General features: G+C 44.9%; 1 protein-coding gene across 2 annotated transcripts in view; it reads left to right on the top strand.

Annotated features, from left to right (window-relative positions):
- SHB (SH2 domain containing adaptor protein B) overlaps window positions 1-15,347 on the top strand; it is a 64,620-nt gene extending 49,273 nt beyond the window's left edge. The window contains exon 6 of one of the 2 annotated variants that reach the window (XM_057414277.1): window positions 14,782-15,347. In XM_057414277.1, the coding sequence (XP_057270260.1) occupies window positions 14,782-14,965 (184 nt within the window). In that variant the 3' untranslated portion in view covers window positions 14,966-15,347. The remainder of the gene's footprint in view (window positions 1-14,781) is intronic. The other variant, XM_057414278.1, reaches the window with a different exon arrangement.
- Window positions 15,348-26,905: the final 11,558 nt, after the last annotated feature.

Below are 26,905 nucleotides of genomic sequence, written 5' to 3' on the forward strand. Positions count from 1 at the left end.
TCTCTTCTGCAGACTAAACAGCCCCAGTTCCTTCAGCCGTTCCTCATCACACTTGTACTCCAGGCCCTTCACCAGCTTCGTTGCCCTTCTCTGGAGCTGCTCCAGCACCTCAATGTCTCTCTTGTAGTGAGGGGCCCAGAACTGAACACAGGATTCAAATTGCGGCCTCACCAGTGCCCAGTACAGGGGATGATCACTGTCCTGGCCCTTCTGGCCACACTATTGCTGGTAGAGCCCAGGATGCCGTTGGCTGTCTTGGCTGCCTGGGCACAAGCTGGCTCATGTTCAGCTCCGTCAGTCAGCACCCTGTCTATATGCACATGTACACACACAGAGATATCATTCCCATAGTCCCTGGACTGCCCTTATAAAGGTTTGTTGAGTTCATTGAGTCCATGATGTTGGGCTATAACAACATGATTGGGTTATAACAGTCTTTTTGGGGCAGGAAACATGGTTTGTGGTGCTGGATTGCTGAATACTGAAGCCAGTTCTGATTCCATCACCTCTGCACTTTTCTGGTTAATTCTTCATTAATCAAAGGGACATGGGTTCCAGTTCTCACATCTGGAGACAGATGCCATGAGATGCCCAGTGTCCAGTGATGGACATAGAGCCACCATAGGCATACAACCAAAGTGACAATGTATACAGTGTTATGTAGCAGTTGATATCATATAGTTTAATTTATTGGCTATTCTCACCCAAAATCAAATCCCCATAAGGCACAAATTAACTGCATTACCCACCAAGTGAATCCAGGTTCTATTGCAAAACCCCCTTAATCCTACCTCTTTGATGTTTTGATTCAAAAATCATATGCCATGACTTAACATATTGGACTGTGACTGAATTGTGACTTTGTGAGCTGAAATGCCAGAACTATATCAGCAATGCCTCAAGGCTGCCTATGGGACCCTAAAGGTCTCTAGATCAAGTGCTGTCCAGACTGATCCACTCCAAATGGTAGCAGACCCAAGTGTGCCTGTCTTCAGGCTCTCCCTGTCAGAGACCACTGTGTGCTACACAGCAGGTCTTTAGTAGTCTGCAGAGGCTTAAGAGCAGCAACGGCTTTTATTCTCTGACAGAACTGGAGGACTGCTATCCTTAGTTATTTGCAGTACCCCTTGTACTTGAAGTCTGTCTGTCCCTAGCGCCTGCGTGCTTGGTGGTTTTTGTCAGTGCTAGGAGATGTGCAAGTGCAATGGAAACTAGGCATAATGTATTCACCATGGGCTATTGCACAGTGCTTTGAAAGCCTTACTGAACAAGATTGTCCCGCGATCCTTTGCTTGGGAGAAACGTGTTCATGTTGTTTGATTCCCATTAAAGCACATAGCACCTTCTCTTGGCTTCTTGTAACCAAAGGGAGGGGGTTGGGTTTTGAGGCCACTGCTACTGTTGTGTGTCCTTGAGCTGATGTGTCTGTTCAAATAGTAGATTACTTGTGATTCACAAAAGCACATCCTTGGTTACATTTCTTGCCAGAAGCAAAAGAGGAAGAGAACAAAGGCCTCCTAGAAATATCTGAAATCAAAAGGTTTACTAGATCTTAAGTATAATATCTCTCAGCTTCTCCACCTCTGTCAAGTCTCGTGACTTTCTGCTTTCTTTTCTGTGTTGTTTCTAAGAACATACCCCCTTCTCACAAGGTAGGAGAATTGCCAGGGTAGAGCACCAAGTCCTCTATCAGCTGTGTGGTCTCAAAGAAGACTGAATGAGACCTCAAGGCCTCAGTGTCTGTTGGTTGTGTGAAAACCAGCTCCCAAAAAAGAATGTTGTCAGACTTGAAGAAGCAGGTGGAGTTGTCTTGAGCTTGGACCCTCCACATGAGACTGGAAGGCTCTCTGATTTATAGGAGGGAAGGGAGTACTACCCCACAGCTGGGCACAGTAAACCAAGTAAAACCTGTTGGTGTAAGGTTCAACAGCCAAACTGAAGGGGTTCACAAGAGGAGTACTAGAATGTATACTAGATTTGCCTCTCCTAGAGTCCAGCTTTCATGAATGTTTTCTACAATAGAACACTAGAGCTGCGTCTGGGTGCTCCTTAAGGCCTGTTTCCCAGTTCAGCTCTGTTGAAATGGAAATTCAGGCCACAGGAGCCCTGAAGCAATGGATATGGTCTCTGCTATGACTCTGCTTTGAACATGGGAAAGCACTGCTGAAGATTAAGCTATCCAGGCTTCCTCTGGCAGTGTATTGGACTAGAGTCCTAAAGTGATTATCAAATTTGTCCTTGGTTACCTAATTGAGTTTGACATCTTGCTGTTACTTTCTTTGTGTAATAAGTTTGAGGAGAAATTGCTTTACTCTTTAAACATGTTGATTAAAAATTATGACTGGCTGCAGAAGCCTTAATGAAATACTTTCAAATAACCACAGTCACTTTTCAATTGCTAATTAATGTGCTCTGAAAAGCACTTATCCACCTGTAGCCTGCATCCTCCCATTAGGCTGTGGGATAGGGATACATCAGCCTGTGATATAGTAAGGGATAGGCAGAATATCTGTATACTCACATGCGTGACTACGTGAAATAAAGGATTACACATATTGAAGTATCTGTGAACGAGAGATAACATGGAAAATATTATGGAAAAGTTGGATTTACACAGAGGCACACACATACACAGGAATGAACTCATAGTTCCCCCTTGTGCTGTGAGGAGCATTTGACTGTTGTCATCTTGTGGCAAATCCTTTAATCTGTGTTGAGAGCAGAGTCTGCTGTGAATATGACTGATATCTATGCTTATGAGGGTTGACTAGAAAAAGGCAGTAAATTACAGTATGAAGTTTATGGGACCGTACTACTAGAACTGTCACTGCAAAATGTGCAGAAATTGTTGTCACAGAACATTGTTCTGGGACAAATAATAAAATGGTCTTTGTTGTGTAACTGCATAAATGAACGATATTAAAGAATAAAAAGATAGGGATTTAATTTAGTTGGGTTTTTTTTTTGGTTTTGTTTTTTGTTTTTTTGTTTTAATCATGCTGGAAATATATTGTCAGGAGACTGACAGAATTCTGGCTACAATGGGAAAAAAAAAGACAGGTGGAACTGGCTCTTTTAAAATGCAGTTCCAGGTCTACCTGAATGATACAGGAGCCAAAGGCACTTGTGTTTGAACAGGTAGGAGCACAACCTTTTTTCATTCTAGTTTACTAAAGCAAGGGTTCCAATATCTGATTGGTTGACACTGAAATCTAATGAGTTACTTCCGTCATCTGTGGTTGCATTGCTCTATCTGTGTGTCCTGGATTTAGCAGTAGCAGTCAGTTTTTCTCCTTCTTGGTAGCTGGTGCAGCATTGTGTTTTGACTTTCAACCTGGGAACAGTGCTGGTAACACCGATGTTTTCCGTTGTTGTTAAGTAATGTTTATCCTGACCAAGGACTTTGTGAGGCTCATGCTCTGCCAGGGAGGAGGGGAAGCCAGGAGGAAGCAGAGACAGGTCACCTGACCCAGGCTAGCCAAAGAGGTATTCCATACCACAGCACGTCATGCCCGAGGTGGGGGGTAACTGGGAGTTACCCGGAAGGACACGGGGTCTTCTGGGTTGACTCGTTTTTCAGCGGGTGGTATTGTATTCTCTTCCCTTGTTATTTTCTCTTATCACTGTTGTCGTTGGTAGTAGTGGTAGTGATTTGTGTTGTACATTGGTTGCTGGACTGTTCTTGTCTCAACCCGTGTGAGTTGCATTCTTTCGATTCTCCTCCCCATCCCTCCAGGAGCGGGGAAGGGGTGGGGGGAAGGAAAGAAAGAGGGAGGAAAAGGTGGGGGGGAGTGAGTGAACGAGCTGTCCAGCTGGGTTTAAACCACGACAGTTCTTTTTGGCGCCCAACGTGGGGCATGAAGGGTTGAGATAATGACAGATCTGTCTGGATTAATAGTCACTCGTCACAGTGCTGATTTATTTGCTCTCAAAATTGTTCTTCTTGATCTCACAGTTTCAGTATATCATACCTTACTTCGAGCCGGTATTTGCTGCATTAGAGTGTTTTTCAAGTGTGGGGCTTGGGCTAAGGTTTTTGTCTCATTGTACTTTATGGTAATGACTTGTAATACAGTAGAATCATTGATCATGAAACTGATCTGGCTTATGTTCCCAGTGTGGTCACCACCTTTATACTTTGGGAAGTTTATAATAGAAGTGCTTAGCAATTACACCTCTTTTTTCTCCTTCTCGGGTGGTCAACCTGTGAAGGAGACATTCTTTTACCCTCCCAGTCCTGCCCCCCCAGACCATTTACAGCATCATTTGAGAGTTTTGAAGTTTTTGAATGGCCTGTTAATGCTGTTGAGACCTGTTTGCTGATTGTGATGGGGATCACCATGTTGGCACGCATACAAGAGTGTATTTTGCCCACGACCATTTCGTCTGATTTCAAGAGTTAAGCAGAGTCAGATTTGGGTCTTGTCTGGGGTTAAACGATGATATAGGAGGACCAAGAGATTTTCCCTGAGGCTGGACAGTCATGAGTGGCAGGGTGTGTGGGATAGTATGGGCAAGTATCTAGGTCAGTGGGCCCCTCCAGTACTTCGGAATTTCATCACCGAACAACTGCAAAATCCAGAAGAATTAGTAAAACACTTAAATGAGGTGTGGTCATTCTGGCCAGACAGACAGATCATGGCAACGTGCCGGGGCTTGACCTATGCTTACAGGGCCTGGTTCAACACTATCCAGCACCTTCAAAAGGAAAAGCATGTCGGTGGATCTGAGGGTAAAGCAACAGTCAGCACAGCTACTCCAGCTCCAGGCACAGCAGCTTCACCACCCCCAGGGACAAGTACAGTTGCTACTCAAACTTTGGCTGCAATGCACAGCGGAGCTACCCCAGTGGCAAGTACAGCAGCTGCTCAAACTTCGACTGCAACAGACAGCACGGTTACCCCAGCTCCAAGCATAGCAGCTACACCACCCCCAGCAACAAGTACAGTCGCTACTCAAACCACAGTGGTAATCATTGCAGCCAAACCAGAGGACCAATTCATACCAGTATCGGTTGCCCCTGTACGCAAGAGAAAAAACCAAAAAAGAGGAAGAAAGGTGAAGCGAGATGAAGAAACAATGAATTCACCACCTGGTCCAGAATCTGATCAGGAGTCATCATCACATGACAAAGAAGAAGAAGAAGAGGTAACTTCTCGACCTTGGACCTCTACTGAGGTACGGAATATGCAAAAAGATTTTACCCGTCAACCAGAGGAGCACATCACCACCTGGTTACTCTGATGCTGGGACAATCAGGCCGATGGTCATGAACTAGAAGGTACAGAAGCCAAGCAGCTGGGATCACTTGCTAGAGAAGGGGGAATTGACAAAGCAATTGCAAGAGGGAAAAAGTCCCTCAGTCTTTGGAGGCTGCTCTTGGCAGCTGTGAAAGAAAGGTTTCCATACAAGGACGATGTTATGAGTCATTCGGCCAAGTGGACTACTTTAGACAAAGGCATCCAGTCTCTGAGGGAATCAGCCATCGTAGAGATGGATCTATCACATCAAGCCGAATAACGGGGATATACCCATAGACCCAGATGAAGTCAAATGTACACAACCCATATGGTGAAAACTTACATGGAATGCACCATCATCATATGCCCATTCATTGGCAACAGTGACCTGGAATGACATAGTACCACTAACAGTGGATGAAATGGTTCATAAACTCCGAGAGTTCGAAGACAATCTCACCCCTTCCATCTCAGCTGTGGAAAAACTGTCCCAGGACCTCAAACAATTGAGAGATGATCTATCTGATTTATCCAGCTCCTCACGTGTACCAACACACGTCTCAGCTATTAACAGAAGGCGTCCTATGGTTCGAGAGAGGAGATAGAGGAGGTATACGCCACAGGGTACCCTATGGTTTTACCCGCGGGATCACGGAGAAGACATGACGAAGTGGGATGGAAAACCTACTTCAGCTTTGGAGGAACAGGTGAGTGAATTGAAGAGGGGAGCAAGGGCTCCCCTGGGGAACATAAAGAAGGACTACAGAGCCCTGGGAGAGGTGATTAGGGGTTCTGGAGCTCAGATAGTTTTTTCGTCAATTCTCCAGGATACAGGGGAGGACCCCAAAAAAGCTAGGAGAATTGGCAGGGTTAGTAAATGGTTAGAAGGGTGGTGTCATAGTCAGGGGTTTGGGTGTCTTGAACACGGGACCCAAGTTTGTAAGCCAGGTCTAGTGGGGGCTGGTGGAGCTGGTCTGATGATAAAGGGGAAGAGCAGTTTTGGTAGGAGGCTTGCCAGACTGCTCAAGGAGGCTTTAAACTAGATGTGTTGGGGGAGGGGGGCATCGTTCCATCCCAACACACCCAGTCATTTGCCAGCAGCTATAATAAATGCTCAGAGCAATGTAGATATATTCCAGCCACTCCAGCCAATGAGCTAGCTTCAGTTGGAGCTCGGCTCAGAAGCCTCTATACAAACGCCCGTAGCATGGGGAACAACCAAGAGGAATTAGAGATGTGTGCACATCTACGGTGGTATGATATCATTGGCATTGCAGAAACGTGGTGGGATGGCTCCTGTGACTGGAGTGTTGGGATGGAAGGTTACAGGCTCTTTAGAAAAGACATGCCTGGCAGACGAGGAGGGGGAGTTGCCCTTTATGTTAGGGATAGGCTGGAGAGTACGGAACTCTGGGGACAGGTGAGCAGTCCACAGAAAGTTTGTGGGTCAAGGTTAAAGGGAATATAGCTGTGGGAGACGTTACTGTGGGGAACTGTTACAGACCGCCTGATCAAGGAGAACCTGCGGCTGAAGCACTCTATAGACAGATAGGAACAGCCTCACGCTCACAGGCCCTTGTTCTCATGGGTGACTTCAACCACCCTGACATCTGTTGCAGGGGTGGTACAGCCCGGCACAAGCAATCCAGGAGGTTCCTCAATTGTGTGGAAGACAACTTCCTTCTGCAAGTAATAGAGGAGCCGACAAGGAGAGGTGCCATGCTTGACCTCGTGCTCACCAACAGGGAAGGGCTTGTTGGAAATGTGACTCTCCAGGGCAGCCTTGGATGCAGCGATCATGAGATGGTCGAATTTGAGATCCTCAGGGCAGTGAGAAGAGCATGCAGCAAGCTCACTGACCTGGTCTTCAAAAGAGCAGACTTTGGCCTCTTCAGGAACCTGCTTAGGAATGTTCCATGGGATATAGCCCTAGAGGGCAGGGGGGCCCAAGACTCTTGCTTGATATTCAAGGATTACCTGCTACAAGCTCAGGAGTGTTGCATCCCAAGTAGAAGGAAGTGCAGCAGGAGGGCCAGGAGACCTCCTTGGATGGATAAGGAGCTCCTGAGGAAAATCAAATGAAAAAAGAGGTTTATAAAAAGTGGAAGCAAGGACGGGCGGCCTGGGAAGAGTACAGGGATGTTGTCCGGGAAACTAGGGACCAGGTTAGGAAAGCTAAGGCCCAGTTAGAATTAAACTTGGCTAGGGATATTAAGGATAACAGGAAGGGATCCTACAGGTACATAGCGAATAAAGACAGACTAGGGAGAACAGGCCCCCTCAGGAAGCTCTCAGGAGAGCTGGCTACACAGGATTTGGAGAAGGCTGAGGTTCTGAATGACTTCTTTGCCTCGGTCTTCACTGGCAAAGGCTCTGACCAAACCACCCAAGTCTTGGAAGGGAGACGCAGGGACTGTGAGAATGAAGACCCTGGGCCCACTGTAGGAGAGGATCTGGTTCGAGACCATCTTAAAAACCTGAACATGCACCAGTCCATGGGTCCTGATGAGATCCATCTGCGGGTCCAGAAGGAGCTCGCAAATGAAGTTGCTAAGCCGCTGGCCATGATATTTGAGAAATCATGGCAGTCAGGTGAAGTTCCCGATGACTGGAAAAAGGGAAATATAACCCCCATTTTCAAGAAGGGGAAAATGGATGACCCGGGGAATTACAGACCAGTCAGTCTCACCTCTGTGCCTGGTAGAATCTTGGAGAAGATTCTCCTGGAAGGCACATGAAAATCAACAAGGTGTGCTTGGTGACATCCAGCATGGCTTCACTAAGGGGAAATCCTGCCTGACCAGTGTGGTGGCCTTCTATGATGGGGCTACAGAACTGATAGACAGGGGTAGAGCAGTTGATGTCATCTGTCTGGACTTGTGTAAAGCGTTTGACACTTTCCCATATGACATCCTTGTGTCTAAATTGGCGAGACATCAATTTGATGGATGGACCACTCGGTGGATAAAGAACTGGCTAGATGGCCGCACAGAAAGTTGTGGTCAATGGCTCAATGTTTGGCTGGAGACCAGTAACGATTGGTGTCCCTCAGGGATCGATGTTGGACTGGTCTTGTTTAACATCTTTGTTGGTGACATGGACAGTGGGATTGAGTGCTCCTTCAGCACCAAGCTCTGTGGTTCGGTTGATACGCTGGAGGGAAGGAATGCCATCCAGAGGGATCTCGACATGCTTGTGAGGTGGGCTGATGCCAACCTTATGAAGTTTAACCTTGCAAAGTGCAAGGTCCTACACCTGGGTCTGAGCAATCCCAGGCACAGCTACAGGTTGGGCAAAGAAGAGATTCAGAGCAGCCCTGCGGAGAAGGACTTGGGGGTGCTGGTCAATGAGAAAATGAACATGAGCCAGCAGTGTGCACTTGCAGCCCAGAAAGCCAACAGTATCCTGGGCTGCATCAAAAGGAGCGTGACCAGCGGGTTGAAGGAGGTGATCCTGCCCCTTTATTCTGCTCTTGTGAGACCTCACCTGGAGTATTGTGTGCAGTTCTGGTGTCCTCAACGTAAAAAGGACATGGAACTGTTGGAACAAGTCCAGAGAAGGGGCATGAGGATGATCAGAGCGCTGGAGCACCTTCCGTATGAAGACAGGATGAGAAAGTTGGGGCTGTTCAGCCTGGAGAAGAGAAGGCTGCGTGGAGACCTCATAGCAGCCTTCCAGTATCTGAAGGGGGCCTATAAGGATGCTGTGGAGGGACTCTTCATTAGAGACTGTAGTGATAGGACAAGGGGTAGCGGGTTAAAACTTAAACAAGGGAAGTTTAGATTGGATGTAAGGAGGAAATTCTTTCCTGTGAGGCTGCTGAGGCACTGGAGTGGGTTGTCTAGGGAGGTTGTGAATGGTCCATCCCCTGCAGTGTTCAAGACCAGGTTGGACGAAGCCTTGGGTGACATGGTTTAGTGTGAGGTGTCCCTGCCCATGGCAGCCTGGTTGGAACTACATGATCTTAAGGTCCTTTCCAACCCTAACTATTCTATGATTCTGTGATTTAAAGCATGCAATATATTCTTATAAAGCAGCTGTTGTGATGTTGTAAGAAAAAGTTTCTTCCGACAATAGAATTTATGAAGATGTAGTGGGATTTTTGATGGTTCTCTAAATCAGCAATTGAATAAAAGTATTTAAGTGTATTACTAGTCTGGTGTTGGCCTAAACAGTAATGGTAAGAACATCAAGGATTTTGTCACTTCCACAGAACTTAAAGATGTTTAGCTTCTTGACGAAGTGCATAACAGTGGATGGCAATTGATTATAGAGACTGGGTTCAGTAGAGTGTTCTTCACACGTACTGAATGCTGTTGCAACACTGCAGCCCTTGTTGGTAGGGGAAGAGACATGGTTTGGTGTACCATGGAGACAGTGGCTGTCAGATATAGAATGACAGTGTTGTGTATTCTGTGCTTGGGGAAAAAAAAAAAAAAAAAGGAAATGATTTTTCAAAGTAGTCACTTAACCAGGGGGGAGTGGAAGGGGGAATAGTTTTTCAGAGGAAATTTTAATTCATTGCTTTGTTGCCGTAGGTTAGCATAACGCATTATAGGTTTTGCTCAAAGTGACAGCATGTAAATGGAAGGTCATTTCAAAATGAAAAAACAGAACAACAAAACATGCTTCCTACATTGGTAGAATCTTATTTTTCTGATGTTACTGTAAAGTTGTTGCTTTTTTCCTTGTCCAGGTGACATTTCATCAAAATGAATGCAGAAAATCTGTTCTAACAAAACAGCATTTTCTTCAGCAAAATCAGTGTTCAGAAAGCTTGGCCAATTTTTCTGATAGTGAACATTAATGATCTTTCAAAACCATTAACATTTTATGGAAAAAATTTGCTAGGTTTCGTATCTACTTAATATTTCTTGAATGTTCTTGTATCTCACTTGAGGCATAAGATCAAAATAAAGCACAGTCTTATGAGCTGTCTGCAAAATTCTTTTCCCATCCTTACTGGCCTTTGAAAACAGAAGGAAACTGTGTGAGAAAGCTGTAATTCAAAGTCACTTGGTTTTATGGTTGTGTTGCAAAACATGTAAGCAAGGTGTGACTTAAGCAAGGTATATCAAGTATTGCGTCTGTGTAAACATCTGTGCTTGAGAATTATAAAGGAGTTTGGTGCAGGGATTAGCAATTAGGAATTCTCCTGTTCTGTATTTGAAATCCATGGGAATAGTTGCAGTAAGGAAAGGAAGGAGCAAATACTGTCTGTAGTGCAGAATTGTTGCAACACTTGAGAAGCCACAATGGCATTCAGAATTCACATAGTAACATTATCACATGACTTAGGTCAGGTCCCAGCATCTTCTCTCGCAAAATGTGTATGTCTCACCTCTTCAAGGCACTGGCATTTATCAGTGTTTACATATGTGAACTTGGAATTGCTGTTTAGGATCTGCTTTTTGAAAACCTTGGGCATGGCAGGTTCTAATAGTTATTGCTGTTGAAATGGATGAGAAATCAGTATTCCAAAACCAGGACTACTCACTATCAGGCATATGTTCTGCTTGTACTTGTTCAGGTAGACTCCAACAGTGCTTAGAAAGCTAAGCAGAAACTGATTTACAACCAGTTCAATTATGAAGTGTTTTCTTCATTGCAACCTGAAATTTCATCATTCTTCCTACATACTGAAATCAGAGCTTAAATCTAAAAGGTCTGGAGGAGAAGAAGAGAGAGGGGTACAACTCCTAGGTTCTTTTCAGAACAGTGTCCCTGTAATCCTAGTCACTGGTCTAGCAGCAACAGGGCTATTAAACAAGTGTAGATGCCTTCTGTCCTTGCCAGTTACTGCTGGGCACCAATTCTTTGTGAGTCCAGGCATACCAGAAGAGAATGAAGGTGACTGAAGATTACTGATAACTGAATGAAGACAACCTCACAGGTTTTCATCTGCACATAGCCAACTGACAGTTGAATTATTTGGGATGTTCCACAAAGACCGTGGCTAGCAGTTGGTTTTAACAGGAAATCTGTATGTAAATAAAATCTCCGCTTAATAGTATTTTGTGTCTAGCTTGAAATTGAGGTGGATTGTGTGTGCTCTCTTGTAAAAAAATGGCACAAACCCCACATTTTCAGTTTCAGGAAAGTTTTACTTGGGAGTCCTGACATTTTTAATCTCATAGGTTTCTCTGATTCCTTTTTTTTTAAATATATTTTTTCTTCAATAGTACATTTTTACAAATGTTTCAAACTAAAATTGTTGTTGAACTAGAAGCTCTACTTAGTGGCTGCAAATACACAAATGGTAGAAATTAGTCATAGAATCCTAGATCTGGTTCGGAATTGACCTCCGGAGATGTCAAGTCCAACCCTCTACTACAACCAGGACATGCTCATCAGGTTGTTGAGTGCTTTGTATAGGCCAGGCAAATTTGGAAAACTTGTAAGGACAGAGTCCTCCTGATCTGTCAGAGCCTGGGCCCAGGGCTGCACCACTCTCACGAGAGTGAAGTTTTTCCCTGTGTCCACTGGGAACTCAAGCTTGTTGACTCAAATTTCCATTTTCTCTGTAACTCTCCCATTTAGGCAATGGATGACTGCAGCCTGACACCCTCCATCTCACCTTTTCTTCTCCAGACTGAACAGACACAGTTCACTCAGCCTGTCCTTGTACATCATGTGCTTCCACCTCTGGAACCCATGTGTTTAGTGGCCTGGCTCTGGACTTGCTCTAATGTTGGCTTCTCTTTTTTATGGGCAGTCCTTGCACCAGTTGCACGTACAGCTGCAGCCTTATCAGTGCTATGTACAGGAAGTATTCACTTTCTTCCAGCAGCTGGCCACACTTGCTACACAGCCCAGGCTGCAGTAGGCCTTCATGGGCAGACTGTTGAATCATGTTCTGCGTCCTGTCCACCACAGTTCCTTTTCTGGCCAGCCATGCCCCAGATTGCACTGCTGCCTGAGTTTATTCTGTCCCAAGGGCAGAAGCTTTCTATTTGCGTTGGAATTCCATCAGGCTGCTATCCATAACTTCTATGTCACATTCTTTTTTTACTCATCTTCACAAACCGTGTGGCCTCCTAAAAAACTGACCTGTCATGATATAGAGGAGATGCTTTTTCTTTGTGGAATTCTGGTAACCATAGACATCATATACTTTATGACTGTGTACTACCCAGACCTAGATATAGTTGTTTCTTAGGGAAGCAACAGCTGTCTGTCATGAATACACAGCTTGTAGCAGTTCGTTTGCATATGCTTTCTTTCTGTTGCAGAAAGGGTATGTGTCCTTGCCCTTTCTGTATTGAGGTGCATGTGGTAGATTGTTCTTCAGTTCTTGCTATACTCCTGAAATAAGCATGCACCTGGGATTCCATTAATTTGTCTTTTTAAGGCATCTTGTAGCAAAGCAGATGCATAGTGAACTGAAGGAACAGAACAAAACATCTGTCCTCGTAATAAAGTATTTAAAGACGCCACCCTTGTTTAAAAAAAAAAACAAAAAACAAAAAAGAAAGCCATTATGATTCAAAGAGATCCTTTTTTTCTGCTAAGAAATTTATATTTAAAGCATGATTTTGTGTAGGGGTATAATTACAGTGTCTGTAGTAGTTTCTGCTCAACAGTCCATCAGAGAATTGTGGAATATATCTGAAAGATACGAGCTTGATAGTGCTACAAGCACTTCTGGAGGGAATGCTACCCCTGCTAAGTAGAAAATGGCAGATTTTAGAGAAGCTTCTTTTAACATGGCATGATTTGTCTTCCTGCTGTAGCTTTCTGTGTCATCTTATACTGTTTTTTGTTGCTGACAAAGACTGACTCCAGTTTTTAACATTTATATTTGTCCCTGGACACACTTGGAAGAGTCAGTGGTTTGGAGCCACAAGTTAGGGAGTGAGACATGAACTAAGCTGTAAAAACCCTCTACCTAGGCCTTATTTAACATTTTGAAGTGTAAAAGGTGCCCTTTGCTTTTGTTTTGTTCTGGCTAAACTCTATACTATTAAATAGCCTGTATGACATGCTTAAGACAGCAGACACTGAAGAGGCACTGCTGGGAAGAGATGAGGTCAGCTCTATCACTACTGTACTATATGGCAGTGGGATGCTACCCCTCAGAGTGACATTATGTCGGATGGGTTGCTTTTGCAGAAGCAGACAGGGCAGTCATTACTGTGGGAGTCTTCCCTGTATAATCATAAGCCTTCCCTCAAAGAGGCAATGCACTGTGTAGGCAGGTCATCTAGGAACTGAATGCTTCTGAATGCTGTCATGGTTTAAGCCCAGCTGTAACTTGAAACCACGCAGCCGCAGCCGCTTGCTCACTTCCCCTCTTCTTACCTTTTGCTCCTGGTGGGATGGGGAGGAGAATCAAAAGAATGTAACTCCACGGGTTGAGATAAGAACAGTCCAGTAACTAAGGTATAACACAAACCACTGCTGCTACCACCAATAATAATAATGATAAGGGAAATAACAAGGGGGAGAGAATATAAAACTAAAAAGGGAAGAAAAGAAACCAAAACAATAAGCACAAGTGATGCACAATACAATTGCTCACCACCCACCAGCCGATACCCAGCCCGACCCGAGCAGAGATCTGGGCCTTTCAGGTAACTCCCCCTGGTTTCTATATGGGGCATGACGTGCTGTGGTATGGAATACCCCTTTGGCTAGTTTGGGTCCAGTGTCCTGTCCTGTCTGCTTCCTCCTGGCTTCCCATGCCCCTCCTCACTGGCAGAGCATGAGACTGAGCAGTCCTTGATCAGGGTAAGCGCTACTGAGCAACAACTAAAACATGGGCATGTTATCAGCATTGTTCTCAGACTAAAGGTGAAACACAGCACTGCACCAGCTACAGGAAAAGAGAAAAATGACTGTTACAGCTGAACCTAGGGCAGCTGTGGAAGACACAGACTGGTTTCTGCCTGCAGAAAGGCTTCAGGATTGCAGCCTTTGCTCAGTAGAGGGCAGATGAAAGTCTTTATGCCACTGATGTTGGGAAAGGGCTCATCTGCAGAAGTTTTCCCAGCTGAAACCACCAGATTCTGCACATAGCCATGCTCTGGGCAGATGCTGTGAGGCTGGAATAGGTGTTGTCTGTCCCGTGGGTAACAGGACAGAGTAGGGAAGGCCTTGCTTCACCTGAGTGAGGCTCATGGCCCGCCTGTGTGTCTAATGAAGAGAGCCTCAGCCCCCTGGCAGGCCAAGACTAATGATACCTTTTAGTCCAGAAGTAGCGATTAGCTGTAGTGAACAGTAAACAGGGAAATACTTGGGTAGGACAGGAAAGGGGATGTGATCTAGCACACCTCTGGATCATCTCTAGTCTTGCACCTGAATCCAGACAGCATATGTGATGAAAACAACATACTGGGTTAGGCTGCCTGTGTGTTGCAGTGTCCTTGGGGTTTGCAGGCTGTCATTGTCTGTCACGGTCTGGCCACTGTCTTGGCCTGTCACCCAGCAACTATCTGTACATTGTTATCCTACTTTCCCTTCCATGAAGGAGAGCCTGTTGTGGTTCTGCTCCCCTCTTCCCTATGCACAAGCATGAACTAACACTTTGCTTTCCCTGCAGGAGCAGTCAAGGTTTTATGCACATGAAGCTGATGAAGACCAAAGAGAAGTACATCCTGGGTCAGAACAGCCCTCCCTTTGACAGTGTTCCTGAAGTCATCCACTACTACACTACAAAAAAGCTGCCTATCAAAGGAGCAGAACACTTGTCGCTGCTCTACCCTGTAGCTGTGCGGACCCTCTAATAATCTAGTCTCACCCCTTCCTGTGGATGGGAGGTGAGAGGTAAGCTGGGTTGCACAGAATTCATTGCCAGAATTCAGTGCTTGAGTCTGTGATGGAGTGACAGCCTTTAGTCTTGGGATTGTGGATGCTTTGTAGAGTTGTGTATGGTACTCTTATGCTGCAGGGTGCCTCCAAAACCAGGCTTCTACATAACAGAAAGAAATTTTATTTTAGTACAAAGAGAACAGACAACCTTCACAGAGCTTCTCTGTGAGTGAAAGTACTTCCCAACAGTTCTTCCTCCATGTTTTGAGAAGAATCAACAAGTTCTTCTCAGCAGTAAAACGCCAGCAACTTTTATTCTCTTGCTACCCTGAGAAACTTCTTCATGTGAAAGAGTACCTTGATGGACCTGAGAAAAAGCTGCTTAGCAGGTGAGTTCTGTGGCTCTGCTCACTTAGCCTGGTGGGTTTTGGGTGATTTTTAATGAAGTTTCTTGGGGTAGTCAAATCTTGAACTCCTATTAGGCACACAATCTTAAAATAATTTTGTAAAAGCAAATCCTGGTCAATTATTTATGAAGATGGAATGTAATGAAAAAGTAATTCGTTATATATTTTTATCCTTTTTGGTAAAATAATCTCTTAAGGGTTACTGTATTCATTTTCAAGTTTCACTCAGATGCAGGCAGCTAATTCTGTTTGGTGCAGTTAAACCGTAATGTTTTACGTAGTTAAGAATGAGGCATTTTAGTATATGGGTTAGTATTTATGCATGTGGGTGGTCAAAGTCTTTTATAAAGCTTTGTAGGCAAAATCTTCACTTGCTCATTCATCTGTATCAAACAGTCCTACTGAGATAGCAGACTAACGATTGTGTTGTAATACTGGCTTTCCCTAAGATGATATTTGCAGCTGTACAAATGAGAACTTTGGTATGTAGCAGAAATTTGTTTTTCTGGTGTATCAAGACATTTTTAAAACAAGGTTCCGTGACACCTACCTTCTGGCCAGTGTTCATTTTCACCATAAGCAGAAGCCTTCTGCTGTATTTCAGTCACTGTCAGCCAGAAGCACTGCACAAGCTGCTCTGAATCTTAGTCCTGCCAACTCAGTGCCCATCTACATGAGAGATATTTTCTACATGCTCTGTGTGCTCGTTCAAGGGGATAAATGAAATATATATATATATATAATTGTGCAGAAATTAGAACTGGACAATCAATAGCCTAGTAGTCCTCATTTTGTGCCATTTCCCACCTGTGTCTAGAATGATGTGCATTAACCCACCAGCCGTTGTAGTAGCAGACTGGTTATATGCAGTATATGTATTTTACAGGCTGCAATAGGAGTGTGAAATTGTGTGTTATTTAATTCAGCTTTCTTACCTACTACTCTTCCATTTTATGTATGTTTAGAAAGAAGTGCAAATAGGAGAATTATAATGAAATATCCACTTACTGCCTGTAAAAGTAGTGCTTCATTATATTGTCTAATCTGGTAAAAACCTCAAGGATGTCCTGTATAATCTCACTGGTGATGAATGTTCTGCTTCCTTTTAAGCTTGCCTTGCTCTTTACATGACATCCAACACAGTTTTAACTGGACTGGATCACATATGTGGGGAGCCCATTGTCATTCTGTGCAGCAACAGTAGCGGGTCAAGCTGCAGCTGTCTCACCCGAATTTGAATCTGCATTGTAATAGGCTCTGGTGGTTTTCTGAGAGAACGGTGGCACAACAGAGTACAAAGAGACAACATTCCTCTCCAATAAAACTAAGCATCCCCTTTTTCACATACTCACCTACACTTGCTTTTCATTTCCCTAAAGTCTTTTCAGAGCTCTTCTCCTCCTAACATCATCCAATTGGTAAGAGCATACAGGCACTTTTAAATCAGCACATTCTTCTTCCACCAGAGTAGGAGTACATGAGGGTGGCAGAGCTTGCAGAGGTTAGGAATTAGATTGAATCGGCTGCTGTCTGAGTCTTTGCCTGCGTGGGCTCTCGCAACTCTATCATGCCCCTTGAGACAGAGGTATGTCGCATCTCTTCTTTTGCATGTTGAAGTGCATTTTTGAGAATTTGGCAATATTGCTGTTCTGTGGCCAATTTATTCCTGTAATGGAAAAGTATGCCCCTACTCTCTCTAAGAGCAATTACCAGTAGAAAAACCAACAACAACCAAAGCCTTGCCAGGCTTCCTTAAGCACACTGTTTTTACCTCATGGGGATAACTGTTGTACCAGATCTTGTCATGGGCATGATTGAAAGTCAGCTGAAGCCAGCAGGTGCCGTTTTATTGCAGTCTGCAGATTTTGGGTCAGGATCCTTGCTTCATACAAATCAGGTGAATAAGCATCACACGAATGTGTGTAAAGTTTATTACAGCTTCAAGGATCAGATCAGGGTTCTTGATTCAGCCAGAGGAAATAATCCCAGAAGATGTTGGTTGTCTGTGGAAAGTGCATTTTTGGGTTTTTTATTATTATTTTTTTTTTTAAAAAGACTTTTAGAAAGAAGTGCTCATTAATTGCAGAATAAATAAAATGGGGATTTTTGTTTGCACTGTAATGCTGTCTTTGTTTATTTAAGTGATTGTATGATATTTTTCCAGTGAAGGAATATTCTTCTCAGACCTTTTAATGTACAGTGAAAATGCGGCGTGTTGCAGTATGTAGTATTGCGTATAGGTGGAAGATCTCGTAGTGATCATGCCTATATAGCACATTAAAAGTTTATTAAAAAAAAACCAAACTTCTCCCTTTTCTTCCTTTAATTGTTACTGTTAATCTGTCTTGAACAGCTAATCGTAGAAGAAGCCTTTCAGAACAACTTGTGTTTGTGTGTCTTGATTGTATAGTGAAAGTCATCATTAGGCTATAATCGGGTTTGGAGGAGTTTCAGTTCTGCCCTGAATAATTCTCTTGAGAATGAACAGTTTTGCAAGGGCTGTGCCAAAAAGGTGCATGTGTGAATGATATTGCTGTCAAATTGCTTGAGGTGCTCAAAGAATCCAGTTATTGCTGTTTACAGCGTAACACTAGTGAATCACTTTCTGCAGACTTTGTAAGAGGTGTTAATTAGGCTTCTATTTTGATGAGTATTTCTCAATGTAATGAAAGCCCCCAAGCTGTGAACATCTGTATGATGGATAGGGGAGTGGCCAAGATTACATTTTACAGCTCCTTCCATAATTCGAAAAATCATAAATGTTTGTGGGTATACAGTCATCACTGTGGCTTCTGTTCTTGATAATAGTGTATTCTCTGAGATGAAGTCTTCAGAGCCAGGATGCAATATGCGGGGCTATCTGAAGTGCAAAGGTACGAAACATACATTTCCAGTTCTCAAAGAACATGGCCTGAGTTTGTGATTCAGGGAAAACTGGTTCTGCTTGGAGGTTGACACATTTATGTGCTGCTCCTTGTGATCCCAATGAGGTTCAGGATTTGCCCTTTCTCTTGCTGTCATGGCTCAAGTTGGGTACACAAATACCGTATGACAATGTTGGTGGAGGCTACAAATGCCATCTTTCACTCAAGCTCTGATTCCTTATTCAACCTGCTGCACTGCTAAGCTATGATCTGGGGTACTGAGTTGGTCCTCTGTTGCTGTTTAGTCACTCATGTTGTACCTAGGCTGGTACCTGAGCTGAACAAGGAAGGTCTTAACACTTGTTTAAATAACTAAATAAATAAACAAACAAACCTACCCAACACACTGCTGCACTAGCTCCTTATGGGAAAAACAAAACAGAAATTAAGCAGACACATCTGCACCCCTGGTTTGAGCAAGGGGAGAAGGGAATGAACAGAGTAGAGACAACTGGGTTTTGTACATTCTTTCCTTTTTAATCATCTGAGATGATCCCATATAAAACACTACAGATTGCTTCCTTTTGTTACTTCCTGCTGGAGTCCCCAGTAAGAAGAGAAGAAAGGAAGGAAGGAAAGTGCAGCAGCAGCTGCTAAAGAAGGTTGTTGGTGTGAAATGAAGCAAATAGAAGTCCTACTAAAAGGATGTTCATAGGTTGAAAGGGATGACCATTTACAATCCCATTTTCTGCAGCATGTTACTGCCTGTCTCAGACCTTGAGCTTACTCTGAGAACCATATACCCATAGTTCAGAGTTGCTGTGTACCTCAGTGCTTTAGACCTTGTAGTTAGTTCAGTGACAAGATCCATCTGAACACTGCCTCCTGTATTCAAGTGTCTTTCAGTGTCTCTGAATTGCAGTTATTGTTGCTGACAGTTCCCAGACACAAAGCTACCATGAAACAAGAAAGACTTTAAAGCATTCTGTCGGGATGGTAGGATTCTGACAAATGCACATTCCTGGATACATTAACTAGCCAAACCACTATAATTGGTTGTGTAAGTAAGATTGGTTTATGTGGGGAACCAAGCAACAGCAACCCTTACAACAGGTGAAGCTGGAAATGACACAGGAAATAGGCCTGGCCGCTATCCTAACTGGTGATAAATGCAAGATAACCTACCCCAGGAGATGCTGCAGTCTCCTGGAGTGTGTGGCGAAGGAGCCCTGATTAATCCAAGGCTAATCATTGGGATTTTGGAGCTGCACCTACCAGGGGTCAGAGAAATTAACTGCACAGCTCAGGAGAGTAAGATCTATTTCCATCTATAAGAGCATCTGAAATTCCGTGAACAAAACAACCGCTTACATAAGTGCTCCAAATGCCTGTGCTAGAATCATAGAACCATAGAATCAGCTGGGTTGGGAAGGACCTTCAAGATCATCAAGTCCAACCATTGCCCCAGCACTGCCAAGGCTACCGCTAAACCAAGTCACTGACGGCCTCATCTACATGGTTTGTGAACACTTCCGGGGATGATAATTCCACCACTGCCCTGGGCAGCCTGTTCCAATGCCTGACTACCATTTGGGAAAGAAATTGTTCCTAATATCCAGGCTAAACCTCCCCTTGCACAGCTTGAGGCTGTTTCCTCTTGTCCTATTGCTTGTTCCTTGGGAGAAGAGATCAGCCACCTCCTGGCTCCATCCTCCTTTCAGGCAGTTGTAGAGAGCAATAAGGTTCCCCCCTGAGCCTTCTCTTCTCCAGACTAAACACCCTCAGGTCCCTCAGCCGTTCCTCATCATGCTGGTGCTCCAGCCCTGCACCAGCTTCGTTGCCCTTCTCTGGACCTGCTCCAGCACCTCCATGTCTCTCTTGTAGTGACGGACCCAGAACTGAACACAGGATTTGAGGTGCAGTGTTGCCCTCACAGGGGGATGATCACTGCCTTGGCCCTTCTGGCCACACTATTGCTGGTAGAGCCCAGGATGCTGTTGGTCTTCTTGGCTGTCTGGGCAGCACAAGCTGGCTCATGTTCAGCAGCCATCAGTCAGCACCTCCAGGTCTTCTTCTGCTGAACAGCTTCCCAGCCACTCTTCTCCAGGCCTGGAGCTTTGCATGGGGTTGTTGTGGCACAAGTGCAGGACCCAGTGCTTTGCCTTGCCTTGTTGAACCTCACACAATCCTGTGATCCAGCCTGTCCAGATCCCTCTGCAGAGCTTTCCTGTCCTCCAGCAGATCAACACTCCTGCCCAGTTTGGTGTCATCTGCAAATTTACTGAGGGTGTACTTGATCCCCTCATCCAGATCATTAGTGAAGATATTAAACAACACTTGCCCTAATACCGAGCCCTGGGTGACTGGTCACCAGCTAGATTTACCAGCACTCTTTGGACTCGGCCATCCACCCAGTTTCCAACCCAGCAAAGAATCCACCTACCCAGGCTAAGAACAGCTAGTTTCTCCAGGAGAACACTGTGGAAGAAAGTGGCAAACACTTTACTAAGGTCCAAACAGACAATGTGCATGGTTTTTCCCTTACCCACCAGGCAGGCCACCTTATGACAGAAGAAGTCTGGTCAATTACCTGCCTTTCATGAAACCATGATGACTGGGCCTCATCCCTCCATTTTCCTGCACGTGCCTTGTGATCTCACTTAGGAACATCTGCTCCATGACCTTCCCTAGCACTGAGGTCAAGCTGACAGGCTGTAGTTTCCAAGGTGTTCCTTCCTGCCCTTTTTTTTAGAGAGGCATCACATTGGCCAACCTCCAATCCCCTGGGACCTGCCCACTAGACCAGGACTGTTGACAGATGATGGAGAGTGGCTTAGCAAGCTCCTCCGCTAGCTCCTTCAGCACTCTTGGGTGTAACCCATCCAGCCCACAGATTTGTGTACATCTAAGTGGAGCAGGAGGTCTCTAACCATTTCTTCCTGGATTATGGGGACTTCAGTCAGCTCCCCATCTCTGCCATCCAACTCAGGAAACTTGAGTACCCTGAGGATACCCAGCATTAAGCTTCCTCATCCCCAGTCACTAGGCTTCCCCTAGTATCAAGTGGAGAAAGGAGGTTCTCCTCGGCCCTCCTTTTATTGCTAATACAAAAGTACTTTTTACCATCTTTCATGGCAGTGGCCAGATTTAGTTCCGTCTGCGCCTTCGCCTTTCTAACTTTCTCTCTACATAACCTAAAAACATCCCTATACTTTTCAGGGGGTAACTGTCCTTTCTTCCACAGGTGATAAATTCTGTTTTCTTTCCTGCGTTCAAGCAATATCTCCCTGTTCAGCCAGACTTTCCAGATCCAGAGACTTCCTACCCTCAAGCAGATCAACTCTCCTTGCCTAATTTCGTCTCATCTGGAAACTGAGTATGCACTTTTATCCTCTCATCGAGCTCATTGATAAAGATATTAAACAAAACTGGCACCGGTACTAAGCCCTGGGGAATGCCACTTATGATGGGACACCAACTGAGTTTAACACCATTCACCACAACTGTCTGGGCCTGGCCATCCAGCCAGTTTTGTATCCAGTGAAGAGTGCACCCATCCAAGCCATGAGCAACGAGTTTCTCAAGAGAATGCTGTGGAAACAGTGCCAAAGGCTTTACTAAAGAGCAGGTAAACAACATCCACAGACTCCCTCGTCTACTTAACAGGTCGGCTTGTAACAGGAGATAGGATTAATCAAACGGGATCTGCCCTTCATAAACCAATGTTGACTGGACCTGATTGCCTGGTTGTTCTGTATGTGCCACATGATGGCACTCGAGGTCTGCTCCATGACCTTCCCTAGCCCCGAAGTCAGACTGAAAGCCCTGTAGTTCCCTGCTCCTTCTACCAGATCTTATTGCAGATGAGCATCAGATATAGTAACTTCCAGTCAAACGGAACCTCCCCAGTTAGTCAGGACATCTGATAAATGATTGAAAGTGGCTCTGTAAGCACATCTGCCAGCTCCCTTAGTACCCTTGGGTGGAACCTATATAGCCACATAGACCTGTGTGTGTCTAAATTGTGTAGCAGGTCCCTAACCCCTTCCTATTGGATTATGAGGGTATCATTCTGTTCCCCATCTCTGCCTTCCAGCTCACTAGATGTACTTACAGAAACTTATTTTACTGGCCTTTACTGCAGTAGCCAAATTAAGTTCTGCAGTAATCAAATTAAGGCCCTTCTGATTTTCTCCCTGCGTAACACCAAAACATCTTTGCAGTCCTCTGTTTTGGAACCATTCTTCCAAAGGTCATCAACTCCCTTTTTTTCTTTTTTACTTTAATTTCTGCTGATTCAACTTTGAGCAAATGATAGTGGAATCATACCCTGGTTATTTTAAAAATGTGAGACTGAACTGAAATCAAGCAAATTAAGGTTGATTGTCAAGCTTCTTGACTTGTTTCTTCTGAGTTCTTTTTATTTTATTGATGTTGCTTGCAGAATACATAATACTGACGGTATTATCAGAGAGCCAGAACACACAGAACAACCAACACAGTGGTAATCACCATCTCAGCTGCAGGACAGAGCCTTTCCCCGCACCATCAGATAAGCTGCAGGCTGGTCGTGGATGTCTTAGGCTCAGCTCTAGTCATTTCTCGCCATTCTGCAAAGCCCAAACCCTTCCTGAAACCACACACTATTCTGAGATCACTAAAGCTGCGAGCTTTCGTGTCATTTCAACGGGGGGCTACTAACGCGCTGTGCATCCATCCTTCACGGCTTCAATTTCTTCACTTTATAGCCTTGTGCCACCCAGCGGCTGAAGTAAGAGGCTACTTCATGTGCAAAACAGGGTTTTCTGCTTTTAAATGAACGCAGTAACCAAACCCAGAGCAGCTATAGCAGGAACTATTGTGATTTTTAATTTTTTTTTTTTAATTGATGTTCCATGTTAACTGAATGTTCATCATTTGAGCTCTTTCTTGTTACTGAGTTGAGCATTCTGGCTATTTCAACAAGAGAAACAAGAAAAAAACAGAAATAGTTTTGCCAGCTTGTGGTCATTTCAGTTTGGATCTCCAGTTTCATATTTCCTTTCCTTCCTTTATCTTACCATCCCATTACTCCTCCACCAATTGGAATAGGTTAGATCTAAACATCAAGTAATTTGGATTCAGTTTTCAAAAATTAAAATATACATATATATGTACATGTTTTGATCCAAGAACAAAAATGTTGTCTTTTAATTTATTTTATCTTCTTTCAGCCCCTTCAGTCTTGATGGGGCAGTCAGACAGTGCAGTCCGCAGGACTGTGAAGGCGCTGAAGTGGGGGTATTGGCTGCATGCTCTGCCCAGAAATGCTGACACTCTCTGAGCTGGCATAGGGCCGCAGGGGAAGGGACAGGGGAGACAGAGCCCTACACGAGCCAGCTCATGCCCGGGCAGCCAAGAAGGCCAACAGCATCCTGGGCTCTATCAGCAATAGTGCAGCCAGCAGGGCCAGGGCAGCGATCATCCCCTGTACTGGGCACCGGTGAGACGACACCTCAAATCCTGTGTTCAGTTCTGGACCCCTCACAACAAGAGAGACATTGAGGTGCTGGAGCGGGTCCAGCGAAGGGCAACGAAGCTGGTGAAGGGCCTGGAGCACAAGTGTGATGGGGAATGGCTGAGGGAACTGGAGGTGGTTAGTCTGGAGAAAGCTCAGGGGGGGGATCTTATTGCTCTTTACAACTGCCTGAAAGGAGGATGGAGCCAGGAGGTGGCTGATCTCTTCTCCCAAGGAACAAACAATAGGACAAGAGGAAGAGGCCTCAAGCTGCATCAGGGGAGGTTTAGCCTGGATATTAGGAACAATTTCTTCCCCGAATGGTGGTCAGCCATCGGAACAGGCTGCCCAGGGCAGTGGTGGAATTATCATCCCTGGAAGTGTTCACACACCCTGTAGATGAGGCCGTCAGTGACATGGTTTAGTGGTGGCCTTGCCAGTGCTGGGGCGATGGTCAGACTTAATGATCCCGAAGGTCTTTTCCAACCCAGCTGATTCTGTGATTCTGATTCTATGACTGAAGTTCCCGGGTTGGCCACATAGGGGCAGGGCATGAGGAAACTCCTCCAGAAGTGGGGCTGCTCCCACAGGCAGTGATCTTCGTCCCCCTGTTCTCATGTCCTTCTGTCCTCATACTGGGAGATGACCCTGCTCAGAATCATTTTGTCCTGGGGACACAGCTCTCTCAGAGGGGAGAGTTCAACAGGGAAATTTGAGGCTTCAGGCTCAGCTAAGTGATAGAGATAGATGCTAAAACACCATCAACACCAGGGAAGCAGACATAACCCTTGGCCATCAGTACAGGTATGATGCAGAGGAGATCCCCATCTCATAAAAGGAGAGGCTGGGAGAGAGGAGCGCTAGATCCTGTTGTTCTCCAGGCAGCCTGTGTGTCCTGCAGCTCATTGTCTCTGCTCTGCTTTAATTGTTGCCTCTGGCTGTTTTCTCAACACTGAAAGAATGCAGATGTCTTGGTTTCCTCACCATCTGCTGGACACCCTGCTACTCAATTCCTTAGACATCAAATTCCAAACTCCCACCCCAAAATCCTGCTGCCCCTTAGCGCTGCTTTGCTGCCCCACATGATGCTGTCATTGATGTGTGGTAGATGTTCAAGGGGGTCACCCTGTTCCAGTGCAGCTTAATTTAGTCCATGACCAATGGTAGGACTGTGCTTCTACCCATGGGACACTAAATTCTAGATGTATTAAACGCCCCTTCACATGAAACCAAGCTGTGACACTCTGCTGTCAAAAAAAATTGAGAAAAATACATTGACAATACTTGTTGTCTCTCCTTGACCCCAGTTTGTACTGGACCTCTAATCCATCAAGTGCACCCTCAGCAAGTTTGCCAATGACACCAAGCTGTGTGGTTCGGTTGATACGCTGGAGGGAAGGAATGCCATCCAGAGGGACCTCGACATGCTTGTGAGGTGGGCTGATGCCAACCTTATGAAGTTTAACCATGACAAGTGTAAGGTCCTACACCTGGGTCTGAGCAATCCCAGGCACAGCTACAGGTTGGGCAGAGAAGAGATTCAGAGCAGCCCTGCAGAGAAGGACTTGGGGGTGTTGGTTGATGAGAAACTGAACATAAGCTGGCAGTGTGCATTTGCAACCCAGAAAGCCAACCGTATCCTGGGCTGCATCAAAAGGAGCGTGACCCGCAGGTCGAAGGAGGTGATCCTGCCCCTCTACTCTGCTCTCATGAGACCTTACCTGGATTACTGTGTGCAGTTCTGGTGTCCTCAACATAAAAAGGACATGGAACTGTTGGAACAAGTCCAGAGGAGGACCATGAGGATGATCAGGGGATTGGAGCACCTCCCGTATGAAGACAGGCTGAGGAATTTGGGGCTGTTCAGCCTGGAGAAGAGAAGGCTGCATGGAGACCTCATAGCAGCCTTCCAGTATCTGAAGGGGGGCTATAGGGATGCTGGGGAGGGATTCTTCACTAGAGACTGTAGTGATAGGACAAGGGGTAATGGGTTAAAACTTAAACAAGAGAAGTTTAGATTGGATATAAGGAAGAAATTCTTTCCTGTGAGGCTGCTGAGGCACTGGAATGGGTTGCCCAGGGAAGTTGTGAATGCTCCATCCCTGGCAGTGTTCAAGGCCAGTTTGGACAGAGCCTTGGGTGATATGGTTTAGTGTGAGGTGTCCCTGCCCATAGCAGGCTGGTTGGAACTTAATGATCTGAAGGTCCTTTCCAACCCTAACTATTCTATGATTCTGTGGTTCTACTCCAATGGACTAGGACAGCTTTATTTTTAAAGAGCATGCCATTGTCATACTGCATGGTAGAAGACAGAGGAGTATGAGAAAAACAGCAACTAAACTTGGCCACTGTGGCAAGACTATCTGCTCTTCAACAATGATAAGCCTTCCCAAAGTCCAAAACCATTTCAAATCCAGAATGGAGATCGGGTGTTGGAGGGAGAGGTCTACACAATCAGTTTGCCACGTGGACCAGGGAATTTTGCTACCTCTTAGGTTAGCAAAGATTTGGCCTTCCTTGTAAAGCTTTCTGTTTTCTGTACACGTTTCACATCTGGATATCAAGGCACATGTTTGTCAAGTGTTAAGTGGCAACACTGGTATGTGCTTAAGTAAATCACCTGTAGCAGTAAGTCCTAATGATGCATGCAGCTAGTAGGCTAATGAGTTCCATTTAGTGGAATCAGGGTCCACAGCATATTAATTCAAGCTAGCCAGTAATCTTTGGCACTGTGTTCGGTCAGCTTCCTTAATATTAGCTTTTTGGTGTGTGGATAGATGTACTACTTGAAGGGAAGAAGATAAAGCTATTTTTTATATTTTTAACTAATATGGGCATCCTGAAATGTCTCTTTTTCCTACCTTCTCTACTAGTCATGTCATTGCCAGTTTTCCAAGTCACTGCATGGCTCCAGCCAATACAGCATAGCAGTCAGTATGGACTGTGTTGGCTCCAGCTTAAATATCATCACTGCATATTATACCACCCTTACCCCTCAACATCTCTTATCATCACTTGGCCACATATTACAGTAAATATGAGTCTTCTTATTGTTCTCAACTGGTTATTTTAGTAGGGAAATCATGTTACTATCTAGCTGATTTCACTAAAATTGCTTGTTTATATCGCTTTTTGTCTGCTTACACA

This window comes from Pezoporus wallicus, unplaced genomic scaffold, assembly GCF_028554395.1.
Source record: "Pezoporus wallicus isolate ANWC-B61680 ecotype Strahan unplaced genomic scaffold, APGP_CSIRO_Pwel_v1 contig_4830, whole genome shotgun sequence".
NCBI classification, from domain to species: Eukaryota; Metazoa; Chordata; class Aves; order Psittaciformes; family Psittacidae; genus Pezoporus; species Pezoporus wallicus.